Source organism: Acomys minous (genome assembly GCF_964271855.1).
Source record: "Acomys minous genome assembly, chromosome: 5".
In the NCBI taxonomy this organism is placed as follows: Eukaryota; Metazoa; Chordata; class Mammalia; order Rodentia; family Muridae; genus Acomys; species Acomys minous.
In genome coordinates, this window is record NC_140494.1 from 97,182,595 (window position 1) to 97,207,360 (window position 24,766).

A 24,766-nucleotide genomic window follows, 5' to 3' on the forward strand; every position below is an offset into this window, starting at 1 on the left:
GTGAGTTCGAGGCCAACCTGGTCTACAAAGTGAGTCCAGGACAGCCAAGGCTACACAGAGAAACCCTGTCTTGAAAAACCAAAAACCAAAACAAACAAACAAAAACCAACAACCCCCAAACAAACAAACAAACAACCCCCCCAAATGTAAGGCTCCTTAAGTTATTTTTTTTTGGCCTTTCTTTTCTACTGTACACATTGTAAACATTTTTTAATTTTGGCTCTAATTCATAGGTAACACGCTTTTTCTATAATATGTCATTTTGATTAAAAACATTTTATGTGTATAGATGTTTTGCTTGTGTGTATATCTGTGAACCATATGTGTGCCTGGTGCACATGGTGGCCAGAAGAGGATGTCAGATCTCCTGGAATTGGAGTTACAGATGTTTGTGGGCCGACACGTGAGTGCTAGGTCTCAAACAATGGTGCTCTCCAAGAGCAACAAGTTTTCTTAACCAATGAGCCATCTTTCTAGCCCCAGATTTAAAAAAAAAAACTCTTTTGTAGGGAACTCTGAGCATGTAAAGTCATGAATGAAAGTGTGGCTGTTGACATGAGCTGGCCATGTCAAGGACCTTAGTCTCAGACCTATGGGGAAGTGAAAAAGCCTCCCTACCCCAGCATAGTGGTTTGAATTAGAACAGCCACCATAAATTCATAGATTTGAATACTTGGTCACCAGGGAGTGGCACTATTTGAAAGGATTAGGAAATGTGATCTTGTTGAAGGAAGTGTATCACTAGCTTTGAGGTTTCAAAAGCCCATTCCAAGTTCAGAGTCTCTCTCTTCCTGCTGCCTTCAGATCTGGATGTCCCTCAGTCTCATGCCCTTCTCCAGAACCATGTCTGCCTGTGTACAACCATACTTCCTTCCCACCATGGTTACAATGGACTAAACTTCTGAAACTATAAGCCACCCTGACTCAATGCTTTAAAAAAATTTCTTTTTTAAATAAGAGTTTCTGTGGTCATAGTATGTAGTGAGAATTCTGGAATTTTGGTTTCTTTAGAAAACCTGGAAATATAAGAACATGTTTTTGTTTTAATACCAGGTATGGGGACATGAGGTTGCTTTACAGCAGCTGACTATGAGCTGCCTTGTGCTCTAGCAGAGGTGTGGTATTGCCAGCTGCAGATGGCTTCTGTGATTGTGTGACATTGGAAATTTTGAGGACTTTTCAGGGGGTATATAAATGCTGGAGCCCTGATAGGTGAGGTTGGTTGATGGTTGTTGGTCGTTTAGGGAGGTTGGTTTCAGATTGTTAGTAGTCGTGCTCAAAGAAGAAACAAGAAGAAACAAATTCGAATCAAGGCTTTCTAGCCCTCTTTCTCCCCTCTATCCTCCTTTCTCTCTGATCCGGCGATAGAAGTTGAAACCAGAGAGATAAAAGGTGGGAAAAAGAAGAAGCCACAGAGTAGTAAAGATGAGCTACAATAATGTAGCTTCATAACAATAGAACACTGACTAAGACACCCAGGGTGAGGCTCAGGAGGATGGCAAAGCCTTCCTCTTGTCCATATGTGGATGTTGACAGTGTGTACAGAAAATACCCACCACATCCTTCTCTCCCAGGATGTTTACAGCCTAAAGACTGCTCCCTTCCAGAGATTGCTCCTACAAGCTTAGCTAAAGCTGTCTCCTTGTTCAGCTGTATTTTTATTTGTTAGCCTGTTGTGTCTAGTAAAGGCATTGTTGGCCCATTATAGGACAACTCACAACTCTGTTTAAACTCTGGCTCTTTATGTATCTGTCTGTCTGTCTCTGTCTCTCCCCCTCCTTCTCTCTGTCTCTCTGTCTCTCAGTCTCTGTCTTTGTCTCTGTCTCTCTCTCTCCACACCACCCCCCACCACATATTTTAAAGAAGATTCTATGGTAATAGGTCCCTATATGGCTTTTCCAAAAGGCCTTTAATGTTAGTTACTCCTCGCCTTAGAAAATGTACTTGTTAGGCATCCAGTTCCATGTAATTAAGAAGAGAGCAATAATGGGCAGGAAGTAGACTATTGTGATTTGAATAGGAAATGCCCTACACAGACTGATGTATTATATTAAAGCCTTGGTACTGGGCTGGTATGCTATTTGGGAGGTGCTGGAGACTAGGTTATAGGGACAGGTCCTTGGAGGTAACTTGTCGCTTGACTCTTCCTGTCTCTTGTTCTGCTTCCTGTCTGCAATGAGGTAAAAAGATCTCTGCTACCACATTACTCATGCTGCCATGATGCTGTGCTTTATATGGTTCCCACTTTAGTGGAGCCAAGTGACTGTGGACCAAATCCTCTGAAACTGTGAGCCAAGGTAAATCTTTCCACCCTTAAGTTCCTATCACACATTTTTGTCACAGCAGCACCGAGCCTGACAGTAGACAAAGACATGTCACACTGAATGGGTGTTTCTAATCAGCTATAGATGTCATCCTCAGAGCCCCAGTTATAAAATGGTATGGTAGTCATTTAAAAAAAATTAAAATTATCTTAAACAGCTTGGGGATCCTAGTGCAAGAATATCAGCACATATGCTGACAACACACATTTGCTGTTCTCAGTGATGGAGGCTGGGTAGTCCAAGATGAAGGCACAGTCAGGTTTCAAACCTTCCCACAGCTCACCCTTTTCACAGGTGATGCTTTCTTGCTGAATTCTTCCAGATTGGATAGGGCAAAAAGCACTTTCTGAATTCTTCTATAAGGCCATCCTTCCTGTTAATGAAAACTCAACTCTTAAGAAGTAGTCACCATGGGCTGGAGTGATGGCCCTGAGGTTAAGAACACTGCCTGCTCTTCCAAAGGCCCTGAGTTCAATTCCCAGCAACCACATGGTGGCTCACAACCATCTATGATGAGATCTGGTGCCCTCTTCTGGCCTGCATGTGTATATGAAGGCAGAGCACCATATCCATAAGAATAAATAAATAAATCTAAAAAAAAAAAAGAAAAAAAGAAGTCGTCACCTTCTCAACTATTATATTACAAATTAAGTTTCAACATATGGATTTTGACACACTTAGGCTGTATAGGCAATGAAACACAATAGCATGTTAAGTGATACAACATATGGATTTTGATACACTTAAGCTGTATAGGCAACGAAACATAATAGCATGTTAAGTGATACAACATATGGATTTTGACACACTTAGGCTGTATAGGCAATGAAACACAATAGCATGTTAAGTGATACAACATATGGATTTTGACACACTTAAGCTGTATAGGCAATGAAACACAATATAGCATGTTAAGTGATACAACATATGGATTTTGACACACTTAGGCTGTATAGGCAATGAAACACAATAGCATGTTAAGTGATACAACATATGGATTTTGACACACTTAAGCTGTATAGGCAATGAAACACAATAGCATGTTAAGTGATACAACATATGGATTTTGATACACTTAGGCTGTATAGGCAACGAAACGCAATAGCATGTTAAGTGATACAACACGCAATCCATACAAATAGTTTCCTCCCGATCATGGCTCAACTTAAGACTTTTTGACTTTATGACAAGGTCAGAGGATGCCGTTTGATAGACACCAAACTTTGAATTTTGACTTTTTACCCCCCCCCCCCCCGGGTGAATGACACAAAGTTTAATGTTGTTTTGTAGTGTTGAGCTGTAGCAGGAAAACATAGCCCCCAGCTATCACCATGCTCAGGAAGTAAATGTTGAGCACTTTCTATGCACTGTGCTGCTGATCTATGCTGATCTCTAGGCTACGCATATTCATTTTTATCCGCATGGTATTTTCAGCTTGCAGTAGGTTTGAAGGGGGTGGGGTGGGGGTGTTTCCCACCATAACTTGAAGAGCAGTTTATTTTGTATTTATGCATTGCTTCTGGCACAAAATAAACTGCTGTGATTTCCTAAGTAATAAAAGTAACAGGAACACCTTTTGTTATAGTATTTGGCATTTTGTCTCAACTCCTGAACCATCTCTTTCGCTACTTATAATAGACTTCAGCCATACCTGAGTTTACACTGGGAAGATGATTTTGGGGACACTTGAATAACTGGGACTGGTCATTGCTACTGCATGGTCTATATGCTTTGTGGTTGTTAATTGCTTGCCCTCACCAGCACCCCCAAGACCGCAGATCATCACGTACCCCAAGTATTCCTGTGTAACCTCGCTTCTCTATTTGGCCAATAAAAGGCCCACACCTGGGCAGGGCAGAAGTGAGGGTCAGAGCTAAGGTTCATGGGCTTTGGGGACAGAAGGATCATGGGAGGAGACAGGCACAGGAAGAGGAGAAGGAAGAGAACCATGTGGCTAGGAGGAATTATTTCTGAGGCACAGTACGGAGAGAAGCAGCTCAAATGGCAAGAATGTGCAAGTATTTTGGGATTACAGATGGGAAGTAGCCCAGATAGAAATGATTAAAAAGTAGATGGCCTGGGCTGGGGAATTGGGAGATGAGGTAGCTGAGCCCAGATAGAAATGATTAAAGTAGATGGCCTGGGCTGGGATTGTATTGGGAGACGAGGCAGCTGAGGGCCAAATATCTGCCCAGCCCCAGGTATACTAAGGCTTATCTAAAACCTATCAGGTATCTGTGTCTTTTATTGATACTGACATTGGCATTTAAGGTAGTGGGTTAATAATAATTGTAGGCATTTAATAATAAACATTATTAGCCACTTTTTCATTTACTGCAACAGGTCATGAGAGAACCAACTAATATGTGATTGAGATGTAGAGCTTTTAGTCTGCTTCCTCCATTCCCAATCTCTGGGAAGATAGGAGAGGGACTGGAGGTTGAATTCATCACCAGCAGTTGATGACTTAATTTGCATCCCTGATGTATTACGAATCTTACATAAAAATTTCCAACGAAAGGAGTTTGGGTGCTGCTGGGCCAGGGAATAAGAGTGCATTTGTGTGCTGGGAAAGTGGCTTGCCCCGTGCTCTGTAGAATGGAAACTGATGCTTTACATCAGAGGTGAGGTAAGTTGTAGGACACTCTGCAGTGTCCAGTGGAGATGCAGAGGACCCATGCCTTTGGTATCAGAAATCTTGTGTGAGAGAGATTAGTAGGTAGCAGTGGATTTTTCTTTTTCAATCTATTATAAAACAATATCACAAAGAAGTGAATAATTTAGAAAACATATTAGAAAAATGTACTCCATGGAGAAAAATAATAATGGACATGTGTCCTCAACAGTGCATTGTTGACTTCCCACAATAGAGTAGGGGCCTGAATATAAAAACACCAGCACATTAAAACCAAGCCAAAACTCTGTGCACAGACACTAACCTGCAGGAGAGCTAGAAAGGCACAGCTTGTATATGAAACTGCAAGTTCATCTGCTAGAACACATATTTGAGTGCGTTCGAAACTGGTAAGGGACTATTAGCTTCAAGGTCACATCTGGGGGTTGTCTGCATCATGTGAGGTTGAACTTTAAAGGCTAACCTTTCACTCACTCACGGCAGCTACTCCTCACACATTTCCACTTGCAGGTCATGCTAAGTCTGGAACAAAGGATTCTAGATTGTTCCCCCGCTCCCAGTAGGGGGTCAGGAATACCAACACTTTTAATTTCTAGACGCTTATTGGGATTGTATTAATTTCCCATCATTGATATGACAAATGACTACAAACTTCACTGCTTAAACAACACACATTTATTCAATTTGTAGAATCCCGAAGTCAGAAATAAGAGATACATTTAAGGAGCAGTGTGTGGCTGGTTTCTGGAGGCATTGAGGAAAAAATAATTTCATTGACCTTCTCAGCCTTCTAGTGGCCTTTTGTATTTCTTGGCTCATGACCCCCCCCGCCCCCAGGTTCATATTCAAGGTACATCACTCCAATTACTGCTTCCATCATTACACAATGATTGTCTCTTTTATAGTCAGCCACTCTACTTTATAAGGACATTTGTACTTGCAATTAGGACCCATCCTGACAATTCAGGAATAGCCTTCCATCTGAGATCATTAATCACATCTCCAATGTCTCCTTTGCCACGTATAGCAGTATTCGCATTTTCTAGAGATTAAAATAAATATCTTTGGGAAACTATAGATTAGACATTGCAAACTGGAAGAGTAAAGTAATATGGTTTATTTTGTGAGATTGTTTTTGCAATGGTCATGATTTTAAGGGTCTAATGGTATGTTCAAGGAGCCCCTCACTGAAGTGAGGACACAGCCTCTGTTACTCTCTGGGATCTCAGGCCAGAGTGGAAACAGCATAGGAAAGCGAGATCCTCATATTGGTTGGTTTGTAATTTTGGATCTTGAATAGAAGATGATCTTCTTCAAGAGACTTTTCTCCATCTAGAAAGTATTACACAAGTTTTTGTCACAACACATTATGTAAGTCAATTTCACTCCGTTGTAGGTCTGCATTTCCTTGCAGCCAGACATACACAATTGCCTTGAGTACACATGCTTTGATCCTAAAAATAAAGAAGCCCATTATACATATTGGAGGAGATTATCTTAATACAACTTTCTTTTCTTTTTCTTCCTTTCTTTTTCTTTTCTTTTTCTTTTTCGAGACAAGGTTTCTTTGTGTAGCCTTGGCTGTCCTGGACTTACTTGTAGACCAGGCTGGCCTCGAACCACAAAGATCCACCTGCCTCTGCCTCCCAAGTGCTGGGGTTAAAGGCATGCGCCACCACACCCAGCTTAATACAACTTTCTAAAAGCTACTGCCAAGAGAAAAACCCCTTCATGGTAGATCCCCTTCTCAGTCTCCTTGAGAGTCATGTGCCCCCAACCGAGGACAATACATACGGTATACATTGAACCCCAACCCAGATCTAGCCAAGGGATAGGACATTCTCTACAGATGAGTGAAGAGTGGGGACTGACTTTCACATGAACTCTGGTGCCCCATATTTAACCACGTCCCCTGGATGGGGAGACCTGGTGGCACTCAGAGGAAGGACAGCAGGTTACCAAGAAGAGACTTGATACCCTATGATCATATACAGGGGCAGGAGGTCCCCCTCGGTCACAGTCATAGGGGAGGGGAATAGGGTGAAAGTGGGAGGGAGGGAGGAATGGGAGGATAGAAGGGATGGGATAATAATTGAGATACAGTATGAATGAATTAATAAATAAATAAATTTAAAAGAACTAACGACAACAAAAAAAAATGAGAGTCACGTGCCCATATTGACTCTGACTCTAGATGTCAAGCCTCTCACTGGTAAATTTGAAAGTGCTCTTTTCCTCCCTCCACATCTCTTATTCCTGGCCTTATGGCTTAGCAAGGCTAAACAGTGCGGAAGTTCCTTCTCGCAGGCACCGACAGGACCGATAGTCTTTTGAAGGCGTGCTGGAGTCCGTCACAGCACCACTTACCGTAGAAGTAGGATATGGTAGAACATCTCTGACCAAGCTTTGCTAAGCACGTGCCCCGGGCAAGTTTACATCTTGAATTTGCTGATCTCTCACAGACATTGCAGATCAGGCCTGCATTTGTTGAATAAGGAGAGAATAGGATGCTGAGGAGGAACTCAGGGCTATGGGCACGAGTGAGTCCAAGATCAACGGGAGGCGTCAGAGTTACACGTAGACTATAGACACCGTTCATTTGCTCCATCAGCTGGCGTTCAACCTGGCTTTGTGAATTAAGCTGGAGGATGATTAAAATAACGGTGGCACTGTTTGCGCTACCTGACGAGCACCTGCTTATGCTTGAAGATGAAATAAAAACGGAATCGAATATGTTATATATAAAAACACTTCATTACAATATAATGAGGTTGGTCTGGAAGGACAGCTCAGCTGTTAAAGGTTAGGCTCACAACTGAAGTACAGTATGATGTGGTTGTTTGAAAGCAATTTCATTTACATGTGGTTGTATCTGTAATACAATTTCATATAAACAGAATTTCTGGCTAAAATTTGTTATTCTGATAGATTTGCAAGACACACTCTAAAGGAAATGAAGCTATATACTCTCTTGTTATCAATCTCTAAACAATTCTTATTTCTCTACAACTAGGACGCTGTATCATGTTAGTCAATAGCTTCTTTTGTACTTTTCTTGCTATATAAGGAGTGAGATTGAACAATTTTTGTATATTTAATCCCTATCTGTATTTACAGTGAATGTTGATTTTTTAAAACTTATTTTTTGTTAGATTATTAGTGTATTAGATTATTTTTACTGGAAGTCATTATATATCAGGAATGTGAGATATTTATTCACAATATGAATTGACCTTTTGTTTTTTGCCATAAGGACTTTAAAATTTTTCTTTGTATTATTTTTTATTTTTTTGAGATTATAACATAATTACACCATTTCTCTCCTCACTTTCCCCCTCCAAGCCCTCCTGTACAGCCCTCCTTGATCATTTTCAAATTCATGTGGTCTTTTTTTTTTTTTTTAAGAACTCTATGTTTTTGAGGTATGTTAGACAGGTCTCTCCCTTACTGGTAAAAGAAGAGTCCTACATTTTCTTGAATATTTTATGGCTTAGCATTTCTTAATATCAAAATGGTGACAAAATAGAAATTCCATTGTACTTTGAGTGCATTTAATAAGTAGAAAGAATAGGAACAGGCTGTTAATTTTCATTTAGTCATGGGGGAGAGTTATGTGTCAAGGCTGACTTTCAAGGGAGGTATGCATTCACTAGAGACTCAGAAGAGAGATCTGCCTGAGGAGTGAATCTGGGTATTTCCAGCTGTAAACTGTAATTGGCGCCTTGGGAGTTGAAGGGAATCTGTATGAGTAGTATTAAGCTTTGAAGAGCCTGGGTGTAATCAGGTAAATAAAGATTCCTGCAAAATACATGGAGAAGAAGTTACCAGAGGAAAAAAGGGGGAGGGAGTGTTGTGTGGAATACAGCATAACAGTGTTTCAAAAAAAAAAAAAAAAAGGAAAATAAAATGGAAACTAATGAATAAAAACTCAAAAATGGAAGGTCTGAAAATCCTTGTTCTGTTTCTTTGCAATTGCCACTTTCTTCTTGATTAGTATGCTGCATGTGGTCTCTCTAATGCCCAGACCCTCAGTCCTCAGGTGTGAGCTGCAGTGTCCTAGTGAGACTGAAGGGTAGTGGTTTAGTGACTAGCACCCCCAAAACCTCCCTCCACTCCCCTTGTGGACACTTACCCTCCACGGAGCAGAGAACAGATAAGGTCAAGATGAGCAGTGTGCCGATTTTTGTCACTGGATTCATGTTGGCTGATAGAAGGTGGTTTGAGATATTGTAAAGGATCGTCACTTGCTCCCTTTATAAAGCTGGAGAACAGGAAGAAATCTCTCAGATAGGTCCAAGGCGGAAATGCCGTTTCTATTTACGTTTGAGAAACCAGATGTATGATAATGTGGGAAGCACAGGCTGCGCGGTGTCCAGCTACAGCTGATCAGATAGCTTCCCCTCCCTTATCTCAGCTTCTATGTATGCCAGTGTGTGACGATGTTCTCTGATCCTTCCAGAAGCTTCTCTGTACACTAAGTGGGGAATGCCTGCTCATCCTAGGATTAGGAAATGAGAAAAGGTGGCTCGGAACTGAAAAGACTCCAGAGAAAGAACACGCAACATGAAGGTTTCCTGCACAGGGTATTTATTCCAATGCTGGAAAAGTCTCCAGTTTGTCACTGGGAAGCAGAGGTTTTGCTCCTGAGAGTCCACATGCAATTCCCCAGGCTCCTGTCTTCCAACATCTCCATCTTTCCTCCTTAGGAAGCTCTACATCTCATCCTGCTGGAATTCTGGGATACCTCAAGGTTCCCAGCTACTCTCACAGTTGGGGCATTGAAGGGTGAAGGAAGAAATGGGGGTGCTTCTTCAGAGGCATTTCCAGTGAGCTCCTTCTCGGGATCTGAGCAGTGTCTGGGTATTCCCTGCCCTGGCTCTTCGGGGACTACAGCTGGGACCATGCCTCCTCCACACTCAGCCTTGTCTCACAGAGCCTGCCTCTCTGAGGTTCACTCTAGGAAAATGAACTGGCCTGGTCCCAACCTCACTCTGACCCATTCAGCTCCATTCTAGAGCAAAGTTCTAGAAGAAAATTTAATATTTGTTACATTTGTGGCCACCCTAACTTCTCAGAGAGATTTACTTCCTTCAGGGATCCTGCCATCCCTGGTGGGGTGCACTCTTCCCACCCCCACCCCCCATTTTAGTTAGCAGGTCTCATTACCTTTCTTTTGTTGTCAGCCTTGTCCTCTTGTGGGAATTAAGTATGTGGCACATTCTAAGACCTTAACAGACCAGCTCCAGCACATAGGGTAGCAGCATTTCACCCCTTATAATTAATTGAAGTGTGAATCTCTCTCTGGGTAGATCATACAGAAGATTTAAACACTTATAGACAGTTGAAGATGACTGAGACTATAGTGTCCACATATTAATAGCAAGCTGTGAACTATGTTAAACACCTCATAGGTGTGCTTGCATTTGATCTCAAGACACCTCTGACTCATTATAGGGTCAGGAAGTAACATAAATCTATTTATAATTAGCATGACATGAGGTAATTAGACATATCTCGTGTTTTGAATCTGAGTCCCTATGTAGAAGATAATTTGCTCTAAAGCATTAATTGCATTTTTTAAAACCTTAATCATTTCTATCCTGAGTAGTCAGTGCTAAGGGAATATTTGAGTCACGGAAACTACATGGGGCTAAGAGTGCGTTTCTCTTGAGTTAGAGAGGTATCTTAAGCTGACTCATAGAACCTTCTATCTAGAATAACTGCAGTAGTAAATCTCTCTGACTGTAAAAAAGCAGTACCAACCCATTCTAATGCGTGCATAGCAAAGTCCTCATTTCAAAACTGTGAGAATAACAGGTAGTAATACACACAATGACAAAGAACATTAGGGATCATGGTGAAACATGCACTATAGTTAAATAACATTTTTTTAACAGAAAATGTTATACATAGAGCCATATTAAGTGATTTTTATATCCCCTGTAACCCCAGGGTGTAGAATAGCAAAAGTTGCAATAACAGGACCAGAGTTCATAACAGGTAGAGGATGCAGGTGCCGGTCCTCAGGGTCTTCTTTTAATGAAGTATCTGACACAGGCTGGAAATGTTGATGGCTGAGGCAGGAGACAATCTCTGCCTTCAAGCTGGAGGGAGTGTCCTGGCACAATCAATTGGTCTGGCATCCATAAAGGTGGATCAGTGTCCTGTGGAAACGTGCAAACAAAGCTTTCCCGGAATGATACATCGGGTTCCTTTTATTGTCCAGTTAGTGGGGCTTTTATTTTGACAGAGGTATAAGGCATGAATTAGGCTGTGATGAGGAGATGGGTATCTCTATTCTAGATATCTGTGCCCTAAAAGGCCAGATGAGCTTGTCCCACAAGAGCCTGTTCCTGCAGACACAGAGGCCCGTGGAGTGTGAAACATTAAAAGTTAAATATCATTTAAAAAAGTCTTTTGAAGTACAAACAGCAAACAGTTTCTAATGCTCTTGGCATAGTCAGCATTGTAAAACAGGTGCTGCTCCATAGCTTTGAAAGCCTCCCCAGATGAGACAGTGGTGCAGATACATGAGAACGCATGGCTCTGCTGAGCTGCCTGTCTTTAGACTTTAAAAAGCAGTGACTACTGCTGTCAGCTCAGCCCACAGTGTAGAAGTTTCTTGCGTGGGGAAAGGTTCTTTATGACCCTCAGGAATCAAAGCAGCCTGACCTGAAGCTGACCCATCAGTGAAAGCAAGTGCTGCTGTGGAAGGCAATGGCCCAAGCTTGCAATTTATTCTCTGGGATCAGGAGAGAAAACATCATGTTAGTCTGTAGCATAAAGGATATTGGACGATATAGTTTAATTTCTTGAACCCAGAAAAGTTTGTCATTAGAGTCAAACCTTGCAGCTCCAGGTGGAGCCTGGGTAGCTGGGCTGCCTGTGACCTGATAGGACAGCAGCCATAGCGGCTTCTCTGAGTGAGAGCCAAAGGTACACATTGTCATGGATAGCAGGATGAGGCTGGTTCTAAGCTGTAACTTAGCTGTAGATAGTGTTAAAGACAAATCCAATTGATATTTTAAAGACGTTTGGGATAGGCATATATATACATACATACATACATATATGTGTGTGTGTGTGTGTGTGTGTGTGTGTGTGTGTGTTCTTAGGGGGTTGTGCTCAGAGGCAGTTATTGACTAGCAGGTTTGATTTAAAAATTTTGAGATCAGGGGTGAAGAGCAGCATTCAACCTGTGCTTTCAAAGCCCCTCCCTTAGCTGTAGAAATTGAGGGGATCTAGTTAAGCAATAGTCCTTATAAAGCCCCTTCATTCCAAGTAGCTCCATTTTGAAGTGACATATATAATATTATATCAAAGTAATTAAGCCCAGGAGCTGGAGAGATGGCTCAGTGGTTAAGAGCACTGATTGTTCTTCTGGAGGTCCTGAGTTCAATTCCCAGCAACCACATGGTGGCTCACAACCATCTATAATGTGATCCGATGCCCTTTTCTGGCCTGCAGGTGTACATGCAGGCAGAGCGCTATATACATAATAAATAAATAAATAAATAAATAAATAAATAAATAAGCCTCTGATTTTGGGGGCTTAAGGTCCCTACCAGTCCCGTATTAGCTTTTCAGAGCTATGTGGCTCTGGGAAGGCAGCAGTCCTTTCAATCCTAGGGAACTGGATTAGTCTGAGCTGCTGTACCTCCTTCTCCCTCCCTCCCTCCCTCCCTCCCTCCCTCCCTCCCTCCCTCCCTCAGTAAAATGACCTGGTCCTGTAGGGCTAGTTTGAATTTCCCATCCTAAAAGTGTATTAATGTGTGAGGGCCCAGTACAATGGCAGTAAATCTCATGAGTGTCTTTTTAGTTTCTATTTACACTTCTGAATAGGTTTCAGGGAGTGGGGGCAGGGAGGGGGTGTGGGGAGGCCAGTTAGAATTAGGGTACTTTGTTGCCTCCCCTCTCGAAGTTAGATTTCTCCTCCTAGGTTAACCTCTTTCCCCATACATTATTATCCTTTCCTGAGCTGTCTTTTTTTTAGGCGTTTGTACCAAGAGAAAACACTATTTTGAGCTACAACAAGGAAGGAGGGGCTGAGGGCTCCCGAGCATATAGGAGCTTCTATTGTTATTTGTTAGTGTCTGTCTGAACAGGCTGTAAATAAAATTATGCAGCAGGAGGCATGTTTTTACCTCTATTTTTTTTTTTTTTTTTTGCAAATCAGTTCTTTTATTTATTTTTACTTTTTTCCATGTTTCTTTATCTAAGACAGTCTAGAAGGTGGGGGCTAACTACATAAAATGAGATTGTATCTGAACATTTTCTGGTCCCTTTGAAGTCCGTATGAGCTCAGCTGCTCCACTATGAATTGCAAGGTCACTTGTAAATAAGCTCAATCTTTATAAGAAAGTAAAATATCATCCATATGGTGAATAAGATACATATAAAAATAAACTTTACAGACTTGTAAGATAGCAATATCCACATTTTCTAACAAAGGATAGGGCTACCTTTTTTATATATTTTTATTTTTATACCCTAAGGACTCACTTTTCATTAGTACCTTTAATAAGGCCTCTGAAAGTTAAGTGACATTAAACAAAAGGCAAAGTGTTGGCAGTAAGAAGGATGCAGTGGAATGGTAAAAAGGAGATTATGGAGACTTAATGACAATAATATTATCATCTTTGGAATGACAGAGAGTGACAGTAGCCCAGGCTGAAGGGTTCCCATGCCTTCTAGAATGTCAATTACTTCTATAATGTCTTATAAAATTCTCCACATGCCTGATTTCTTTCAATAACAAAAATTGGTATGTTCCAAGGGCTAGTGGAAGGCTCAATGTGACCTCGGTAAGCTATTTCAATGTTTGTTTGTTTGCTTGTTACTTAAGGCCCTGATATGGGAGTAAAAGCAGCTCAGCAAATTTCCGTTCTGAATGGACTTAAACCGTTTTGGTGGGAGGTTATATAATGATTTCAATTTCTCCAGTGAAATCAGAATCAATCACCCCAGGGACCATATTTATTTTCTGTAAAGAGGTGAAACAGAGGTGCAGTCTCAGTTGCCCATTGCAGTTGCTGATTAGTTTTTTGCTGACAAGTGGATTGGTTGTCCTAGGTTATTGGGTCACCTTTGTTATTTGGGGGGACCTGGGGTGGTTTCCTCACCCAGTTCCTCTGGTTCAATGGTGTTCTTACATTTATAAGGTATACAGTGGTATCAGATAAGGAGTGCCATTCTTATGAAAGTTGGGTCCATGTTCCCTCTTCCTGTGGGATCTTCTCATGCAGCGAGGGCATAGCGAAGGAGGTAAGCTTGGATTTGTGCCTTGAATAAAGTTCGTGGGGCCTCCTGTCCTATTGGGACATTGTCTGCTAATATGTCCAGGCTTGCCACATGAATAGCATTTGTTTTTTTTTAAAAAGATTTATTTATTTATAATGTATACATTATTCTGCCTGCATATATGACTGCATGCCAGAAGAGGGCACCAGATCTCATTCTAGATGCTTATGAGCCACCATGTGGTTGCTGGGAACTGAACTCAGGACCTCTGGAAGAGCAGACAGTACTCTTAACTTCTGAGCCATCTCTCCAGCCCCTGAAAAGCATTTGTAAGCCATGTCCCTCTGATCAGATTTTCCTTTCTCTTGATTAGGTAGAAACTGGGTAGTAGACTGTTAGGGTTTAAAAATGAGATGGCACACATTTATGGAGAGATATATTGTAGAAGCATGGGAGAAAAGAAAGTGGGGGAGGGAGGAACACTCCAAGGGAACAGAGACATAGAGACAGGCAGAGAGAGGGAAAGTGAGAGAGAGAGAGAGGGAGAGAGAGAGAGAGAGAGAGAGAGAGAGAGAGAGAGAGAGAGAGGGAGAGAGAGAAGAAGAAGAAGAAGAAGAAGGAGGAGGAGGAGGAGGAGGAGGAGGAGGAAGGGGAGGAGGAGGAAGAGAGTGAGTAAGAGACATAGTAAGAGAGCGATGGATGGCGGGCTTGTCCTTTTATCCTGGGACCCTGGCACACATCTAGTGGTAGGCAGGTGATGATGTCAGAGGTTGCTAAGCAACCTAGGGGCAGGCTGCTTATATGCCAACAGTCTGGCCTTGCAAAACAGCTGTAGTAGTTATATCTTGGGGATATGAGGGAGTGACTTTAGTACATGTTCTAATAAAAATCACAAATATTTCCAGATTCTCTAATTGGTCTCGGTAATGACTGATGAGCAGGCATAGCATTTTCAAAGGCTAGTTGCTTTAAAACGGTATCTTTAACCTCAGAGCTCAGAACTACCTTTCCCACTGTCTCCATTAGCCAGGCAACATTTTTCAAAGGGCTCCTCCAGTTTCTGTTTCACATTAGCAAAACCCTCTAGTATTTGTGTCTCCCATAGGTAAAAAGGACTACCTGTCTGTAGATTCACCTTGTCCCATTCTAAGGGATATTAGAGGATGTATGCAAGGATGTCAGGGTTGGTGGCTCCTGAAAGGGGTTAGACACAGCTGGTACCCCAGTAAACACAGCTAGGTGCTGGTAGCACATTGCTTATCCATCTGTGCTGGTGGATACAGGTGGTTTCAACTCCAGCTGCTCACCTATCCTTTTCCAGCTTTCTGCTAGAGGCTCTGCAGCATCCCAGGGGAGATCCTAGCTACAACTTATCTTCCTCAGGCCCCTATTTGAAGGTGCCGAGATTCTAGACACCATTCATCCACATGTACATAAACACACACACACACACACACACATATATGTATGTATGTGTGTACACACACACACACACACACACACACACACACACACACACACACACACACATTGATGGCAATGGAAGGAACTAAAACACTGTCCACTACATACTCTCAGAATCAAGATCATGACACCATCTCTGTGGGCCCCTCTGATTCCCCAAATGGTATTCTTCAATAAGATGTGTGTCTCTCTCCGCCTGGCTTTCGTGGATGCTCACACCCCTGTATCCTCTTCATTTAGGCAGCCGGGAATACCTGCTACTTCAACAGTCTATCCAATTATTTAAAACCTCTATTCTTTGACATTTGCTATTCTTCTGGTGCTTTCATTAACTGTCTTTTCTTCCTTACTGGTTTTCAAAGTGCCCCCCCAACTTTTTTCCTGTTTGTTAAATTTTATTTTAATTAAAATACAATTACAACACCCTCCTCCCCTTTCCTCCCTCCAGCCCTTTTCACATCCTTCCCATCACTTTTTAAATTCATGACTTCACCCCTTGTTCTTTGATTATTATTGTTACACACATATAAATACACTTTACTGAATCCTTTTAATGTTGCTTGTGTGTATGTAATTTCGGGGTGGCTAAGCTGTATACACGATACCTCAACAGTATGGCTGCCAATAGAAGATGTGAGCGATGAGAACACCAGTAGACATGCTAAGGTAGAATGGGGTGGAGGGGGGGGGAGAATGTCATGGGGACTCCTAGACAAAGCACTATAGGCGGCTAATGGCTGATGTGAGAAGGCTGATTAGTCCTTCACAGGGAGGAGCCCCTTACCAGGCCATCCAATACTGAGTGGCCATCATGGCTGATGTGAGAAGGCTGATTAGTCCTTCCCAGGGAGGAGCCCCTTAACTGGCCATCCAATACTGAGTGGCCATCCAAAGTCCTTCTTTTCGAAAAGAGGCTTCCCTGATAAGATCGTCTAATCTGATTATCTTCCCATCCCCAACAGCCAAGTCTTCGGGACACACTTGTCTGTGAGGGCCTCAACTAGTGGCTTAGTTTAGCGGGAAGCCTCACATTTAGGAAAGGGATCAATGAAAACTTCCTGAGTGGTAGAGGTGGGAAATTAGTGGATGAGTAGAAATGTTAAGGGCAGAGACTTAGCTTGACTTTAGAGAGAATTTTACAACAACTAGGACAAAGACACAGTAGTGTGCTCTGTGCAGTGACTTTCCATTAACTGTGGGGTTAGGGTGAGCACTCTCCTGGGATTGCATGAGTAAATCAGGCAGGGATGTTGTGTTCTTGGAAACATCCTATCTGGAATGTGATCTTATGATCTGTAACATTAAGTGACTAGTCCGGGAACACATCACAAAGGGGGACGGTGAGCACATTTCCCAGGTAGCCTCACTTGATGAAATGCCTGATAATGCTTGATCCTTGTCTCTGTCCATACTGAGTACAATCACGCTGCTTAGTTTGTTTGTAAATAATCCCTGTAAATGGAGGAACACTTGGTGATTCCTGAAAGAAAGAATGCTAATGTTTAAAGTGGCACACAAAGAAATGACTATAGTTGAATTTGAAATTGTAAGAATTTTCTTTTGCTCTCAGGAGGCTTATTGAATGCCATCAATAGCAAAATGCTTGGATAAATCTGTTTCCCTGTGGAGCCTTTGAAGAGTGCCTACTTTGGAAGATGGTATGTTTCACCCACTCATTCTAAGTGTCTCCATTCCCTTATTCTCCTATGGTGCTCAGTCTGTTGACTTCTCCCCTCAATCCCTCTTCCACTGTAAGGCTTACTGATAAGTGAGAGCCGGTGACTTGTGGCCTTGGATAGTCTTTCATAGCAGCTCCATTCACATGGAAATACAACACTGCTTTTACATTTGTGAAAATCATCACATGAGAAGACAGGAGAACCACAAATTGTAAAAGGGCAATATATTGGGTAATATCAATGAAATGGAGAGTGAAGTATACTAGTCACAGATTGGGGCTCTAAAAGTTCGACCAAACTCTAATAAATTTCTTGAAAAGTATAAATAAGGACAAACGCACTGCTTAATGTTTTAGCTAAGAGCAATAAGGCAAAAGAAGGAAATAAAGGGGACACAAATAGAACTATGAAGTCAAAGTCCCCCTACTTGATGATGACATAATTCTATATCTAACCAACCTTAAAGATTACATCCTAAGCTCTTAGAGTTGATAAACACTTTCAGCAAAGTTGCAGGCTACACAATTAACGCATAAAAACCAGGATATAAGGGTTTATGTTTTTTTCTCTGCATCCTTATCAGATGTTTGTTTTCTTAGTGATCAACAATCCCATTGCAGGACCAGAGAGATAGCTCAGCAGTTACAAGCACTGGCTGCTCTTCTAGAGGACTGTGGTTCAAGTCTCAGCACCCATCTGTAACTCCAGTTTCAAGGAGCCTCTGTGGGCACCAGGCATGCATGATACACAGATGTCCCTTCAAACAAAGCACCAGTACACATAAAAAATTTAAGAAATTCCAATTGGGATGAGGTGGAGTCTTAACATAGTTTTCATTATCAGTTTCCTGGAGGCTAACGTATGGTATGGTATGGTCAGTGTTCTGAATTGTTACTGTTCTAATAGATGATGACATCATGGCATGTTAATAGTTGGATTTGCATTTTTGTGATGGATATAATGTGGGTCGTGTTTCATGTGCTTATTTGACATCACGTCTTTGTTGATGCTTCCTTAGGTAGAAGCTTAGATAACTGATGCTGGAGCTTCCTTTTCTTTCTTTCTTTTTATTAATTTATTCTTGTTACATCTCAATGGTTATCCCCTCCCTTGTATCCTCCCATTCTTCCCTCCCTCCCATTTTCCCCTTATTCCCCTCTGCTATGACTGGTCCTGAGGGGGATTACCTCCCCTTGTATATGCTCATAGGGTATCAAGTCTCTTCTTGGTAACCTGCTGTCCTTGGAGCTTCCTTTTCTATCTTGCAGTTGAGTGTATGTCTTGTGTGAACTTGAGAAGACTGTGCAATATATTTGACTTTCATTTTATGATTAGTTGTGAGGTGCACACATTTAATGTTATGTTTCATTGCAAAATTGACCTCTATATTTTTATATAAAACTTTATTCTTGCTTTGTCCTTTGCTGTGTCTGAAATTCAAGCATAAGCCTGTTTTGTTCAGATCAGTGCTAGCATGGGATACCTTTCTTCACACATTAATCTTAGATATCTAGGCTTAGTTAATGTATCCCAGTGGTAAAATGCTTTTTAATATGCACAAAGGATTGAACCCAGCATAGCAATCAGGAATTCAGTCAATCAATCAATCAGCCAGTATGCTTATGAAGAGACATCATATGGACAGCATACAACTGGGTTTTGCATTTTGATGCTCTCTGGAAATCTTTTAGTTCATTCACTGAAATCATTGATATTTGAGGTGACTTATGACAGAATTCGATTAATACTTACCATATTTATGTTATTTTATTTATTTTATGTGCTTTGTTCTTATTTTTCTTTCTTTTTTTTGTGACTTTGTGGGATCAAACTTTTTGTATCATTCTGTTTTCATCTTAGCATATTAGTTATTTTCCTTTTTCCTTTTTCTTTTTAAACTTTTAAAAGTGTTTGTCCTCATGTTTCTGTTATGTATTTAGAACTAATCCATGTCTTATTTCTAATAACACATATTTCACGGGTAACATGAGTATCTTGTACTAGGAAAATGATCCTCGTTTTTCTCATATCCCCTCATATCAGTGCTTCCATACACTTCACACATGTAATCTGAATATTTATCTATTACATGTGATAGATGTAAATGTACATGTAATTGCATACATTGTTGGTGTTATAATTTCAAACAAATTGTTTGATATTAGATCAACTATGAAAAATCAGAGTTCTTATTTTATCTTCTCTTATTCCTTCATGAATACTTCTTGCTTTATGTAGTTCCGAGTTCCTGGCCATATAGCTTTTCTCCCTTCTGAAGAACTTTCCTAACTTTTCTTGCAAAGCAGAACTACTTGCAAATAATTTCTCTTAGTTTTTATATGTTTGAGAATATTTTGAAAAAAAATCTCTTTATTTTTGAAAGATCATTTTGCAGACGACAGAATTCCAGGTTAATGTTCTTCTCTCAACATCTTAACTGTTTCCCTCTTCTTGCCTGCATGTTTTCTGAAGAGAACTTCACTGTAATTCTCAAACCGTATCTTTTTACGTAATTTGACTTTTACCTCTGACCTCTTTCAGGTTTTCATTTGTGCTTCAATTTTGTGCACAAATACCATGGTGTAACTAGATGTAGCTTGGTGCTGTTGCTGGCAGTGATGGGGAAATATGCTTGGTGTCCTCTGGTCTCCCTGGGACTGTGGGTTGGCATATACAATTAGTTTTGCAGGACTCTCGGTCCCTACACTCTCTCTTCCTCTTCCCATTACATAAAGTGTTAGTAATTATCATGGAGTTATTGAACATTCTCTTCTTTCTTCATCACTTCTCTATTTGCCTTTCAGTTTTGGAGTTTTCTATTGACGCATTTTCAAGCTCACAGTTCCTGTAGCTGTTCAGATTTAAAGCACCATGACAATAAAGCATGACTATGTAGTCTAAGTGGATAGAGTGTGCACATTCGAGTCTGATGTGACGCCCTCTTCTTTAGTCGACGAAGTCATTTGTTTACTTTGTCTTTTAGGAAAAGGATCAGTAGCTAATTCTGAATTCTTAGCTATTATATTTGAAAGTCCTTTACAGTGGCATGTGTTTTTCTTTTACAAAGATGGCTTTATAGTTTCCATTTCATTTTATAGAATATCAAGTAGTAGTTATTTTTTTGAGATGATGGATCTTTCCCAAAAGGGATAGATTAGAAGAAATTCAAAGCTTTGGTCAGTAATTAATTAGTATTCTGCTTAGGTAATGGGTCATATTTTAGAAATATACTTAAAGGTTCTTCCAATAAAGTAAGTTTCATTATAACTGCATATTTGTCAGGAACACTCCAAGCAGGAATAATTCTTACTAGTAAAGCAGTGTTTATCTAACAAGTGAAGGCTTGCCCAATGGAAAAACATTAAATAAATAAATATAAAACCTAATCAGAAGGCTTAACTGTCTTAATAAAAAGATAAAAACAAATCCTTGTCTTTTTCTAAGCCAGCTATTTTTTGTAAAATTACTAAGAATTTTAAGAAGATTACTAAAACCTGACTATTGTGGAGAATCAAACATTACCTTTATCTTGGGTTTGAATTTTGACTTAAAATTTTTGATATTCTTTTTATTATAATCAATTTAGTTATAACCATATTTACTTTCTTTAAGTTTAATATACACAATCTGTAACATTCCTTAATATTTTAACTTTGTTCTCATTTATTTCTATTTTGGAACAATCTGACCTTACTATGCAAGATCCTATCTCACCCCAAAGCATTTCTTTTTTTTCTTTAACCCTTTACCAAAAATATATCTCATATCTATAACCCTTATAGCTTTTTTTTAAAAAAATATTTATTCACTTTGCATCCCTATCATAGCCCCCCCTCCTCTCCTGGTTCTACCCTTCCTCCTTTTTCCTCTCTCCCACCCCCTATTCCTCAGAAAAGGGAGCCCCGCCTAAGCTCACCAAGTCACATCAGCACTGAGTTTGTCCTCTTCCCCTGTGGCCTGGCAAGACAGTCTCATCAAGGAGAAGTGGTCAAAAAGCAGGCAACAGAGGCTGTGACAGAGACACCCCCTGCTCCCATTACTAGTGGACCCACATGAAGCCTGAGCTGCCCGTCTCCTACATCCATGTAGAGGACCTTGGTCCAGCCCATGCATGATCTTTGGCTGGTGCTTCAGATTCCACAGGGCGCCCCTGGCTCTGGTTAGTTGGCTCTGTTGGTCTTCTTGTGGAGCTCTTCTCACTGTAGGTCCTTTTATCCCTCCCCCAACTTTTCCACTGAATTTTCCACTAAATTTCCTGATGTTTGGCTGTAAGCCTCTGCTTCTGTGTGTATCCACTCCTGGGTGTAGCCTCTCAGAAGGCAGCTATGCTAGGCTTCTGTCTGTGTCCATAGCAGAGTATTGTTAATAGTGTCAGGGGCTAGCTCTCTCCTATGGGGTGGGCCCCAGGTTAGCCCAGACATTGGTTGGACTTTCCCTCCAATCTCTGCTCTATCTTTATCTCTGCACATCTTGTAGGCAGGGTAAATTTTGGGTCAAAATTTTGTAAGTGGGTTGGTGTTCCCTCTCCCTCCACAAGGAGTCTTGTCTAGTTAGAGGGTGTCCTTTTCAGTCTCCACGACCGCTGCTACTAGGAGTCTCAGCTAGAGTCACCCCCATATCTTCTCAGAAGCCTATCCTGTCCTAGGTCTCCAGCTTGTCACAGAGATGACACTCTGCCCATGGTTTCTCTTCTCTCTCCAGGCCCTCTGTCCTTCTGTCCCCACTCTTCCCAAGTCTGATCTCTATCCTCATTTCTCTCCGTGTTCCCACTCCTAGCTTGTTCCCTCTTTTCAACCACTTCTGCTGTCTATTCTGTGGCTTTAATTTTATTCCATTCATCAGCCAGTCTATTTCTATGCCAGTACCATGTAGTTTTTATTGGGAAAAGATCTTCACCAATCCTACATCTGATTTAAAGTTGTACTACAAAGCAATAGTAATAAAAACTGCATGGTATTGTCATAAAAACAGACAGGTTGATCAATGGAATCAAATTGAAGACCCAGAAATAAAGCCACATTCCGATGGGCACTTGAATTTTGACAAAGAAGTCAAAACCATACAGTAGAAAAAAGAATGTATCTTTAATAATGGTGCTGGCTTAACTGGAGGTCTGTATGTAGAAGAATGCAAATAGGTCCATATTTATCATCCTGCATAAAGCAGAAGTCCAAGTGGGTTAAAGAACTCAACATAAAACCAGAAACAATAAATCTAATAGAAGAGAAAGCGGGGAAGAGCTTTGAACTCATTGGCGCAGGAGACCATGTCCTGGACAGGACCCCAACAGCTCAGGCACTAAAACCGACAATTAATAAATGGGACCTCATGAAATCAAACACTTCTGTAAGGCAAAGGACACTGCCAGTAGGACAAAATGGCAGCCTATAGATCAGGAAAAAAACCTTCACCAACCCCACCTTTGACAGGGGGCTAATAGCCAAAATACATAGAAAACTTAAGATATTAAACACCAACAAACCAAATAATCCAATCAAAACTGGGGTACAGAGCTAAGTCGAGAATTTCTTTTAATGGCTGAGAAGCACTTAAAGAAATGTTTAATGTCCTTAGTCATCAGAGTAATGCAAATCAAAACAACTCTGAGATTCTATCTTATACCTATCAGAATGGCTAAGATCAAAAAACTCAAGTGATAGCACATGCTGACAAGGATATGCAGCAAGACCTACACTCCTCCATTGCTGGTGGCAATGCAAACTTGTACCACCACTTTGGAAATCAATCTGGCACTATCTCTGAAAATTGGAAATAGTTCTACCTCAAGACCCAGTTATAGCTGGGCACACACCTTTAGTCTCAGCACCTGGGAGCCATTTTATTGTTTGCTGATTGAAGTAGACAGATCCAGCCCACTCTGGGTGATACCATGCCCAGGCAGTTGGGTTTGAGTTGCATAACAAAGGTAGCTGAATTGGGCCTGAGAGCAAGTCAGGAAGCAGTGTTTCTCTGTAGTTTCTTATTCAGGCTCTTGCCTTGGGCTCCTGCCTTGGCGTCTCTTTATAACCTGAAAACCGAACAAACTCTTTCCTTCACCAAGCTTCTTTTGGACATGCTATTCATTACAGCAACAGAAATTAAATCAGAACATATTCTCTCTTTTGTATCTCTCCATCTCTCTAATTAATTAGTGAGACAGGTAGGGCTGTTGCAGTTGGATATTTGTCTCTTAAAAGTCCAGTTACAGTAGAACTGAAAATAATTTGTGTTTCATTTATCAATTATAATTCACATGGCATTTACTTACAAATTAATTTGATACCATGTAAATGATATAAAAATTTAAACATATGTAGCAGTAGATAGATAGATACATACAGTCATGTGTAAAGGTGTATTTTATAGTCATTTAGATTTTTCGTTATCACAGAGCTTTTCTCCAATCATCTTGTCATTTTATATTTTATACTTTCTACCACTATTTGTTTGTTCATAATCACACATTATAATTACTCCTCTTTTTTTGAGCTAAGGTATAACTATTATAGCCCAGGCTGGTCTCAAAGTTTCTAAATGCTGAGATTATGGTCATGGGCTTGCCTGCTCAGCTATAATTATTCATTTAATTTTTTTTGCTTGCATATAAACATCAGAAGAGTAGAAACAAGACTTATTATGTCTACAATTATTTTCACAGCTCCTAGGCCAGTGCCTGGAGGTGGGGCCAATAAATACCTATGGAATGAATGAAAGCCTTTCAAGGCCCTGCTCCCTGCCTCACTCTGTAACAATGAATGCATGCTCCAGCAGAGGGCACAAGAGAAAACGCTTCCGAGGCGAGGTTGGTGCAGCCTCCACCCTGATACTCCTTGGTCACATGAGGAGGATTCCTGTGACAGTTGTCCACCTAGCATGTTGACTACAATCCCGGCAAGGTGGTGTGATCAGTTTATTAACCGGTCATCAAGAAAGTGTGTGACTTGAGAGTAAACGGGCCAGAGCATTAAATTTTAAAAAATGTTCTTATATTATTTAAAACTTGTAGCATGTGTTATTTTATAACGAAATTAAGTGGAAGGTTAAATGTTTAGAAATAAGGAAACAGTTTGCCTGGAAGGGATGTTGGATGAGAGCTTCTGAACGGAGTTTTCTGTGGTCCCCAGGAGATTCGCTTCAGGTGTCAACTGCTTCCTTGAGCAGATCCAGGCTCCTTTTTACCTTTTCCCTGCTACTATTTTTCTTCCTCATACCCCATTCTCAGAAGCAAATGCATCTTTATGTCACCACCTGCTTCTGGCTTTATTTGCTTAACTCTGTGACAATTATCATCACTCAGCTCTGACTTCATCTTCTTAATCCCAAATCCCCATGTTTGTAGGAGAAAGCAAACCAGCCAAAATAAATAAAAACCAGCTTACTTTTCCTACTAGAGCCATGGAGTTGTCTCCACTTAATTCAAGCAT

General features: G+C 40.8%; 1 protein-coding gene across 1 annotated transcript in view; it reads right to left on the reverse strand.

The window, feature by feature from the left end:
* Positions 1-5,864: 5,864 nt before the first annotated feature.
* Positions 5,865-24,766, reverse strand: part of PATE4 (prostate and testis expressed 4) — a 172,319-nt gene continuing 153,417 nt past the window's right edge. Inside the window, exons 2-4 of the mRNA XM_084782220.1 lie at positions 9,092-9,220; positions 7,327-7,437; positions 5,865-6,291 (exon numbers count right to left, since the gene is read on the reverse strand). Of these exons, the coding sequence (XP_084638346.1) occupies positions 6,185-6,291; positions 7,327-7,437; positions 9,092-9,158 (285 nt within the window). The 5' untranslated portion in view covers positions 9,159-9,220 and the 3' untranslated portion in view covers positions 5,865-6,184. The remainder of the gene's footprint in view (positions 6,292-7,326; positions 7,438-9,091; positions 9,221-24,766) is intronic.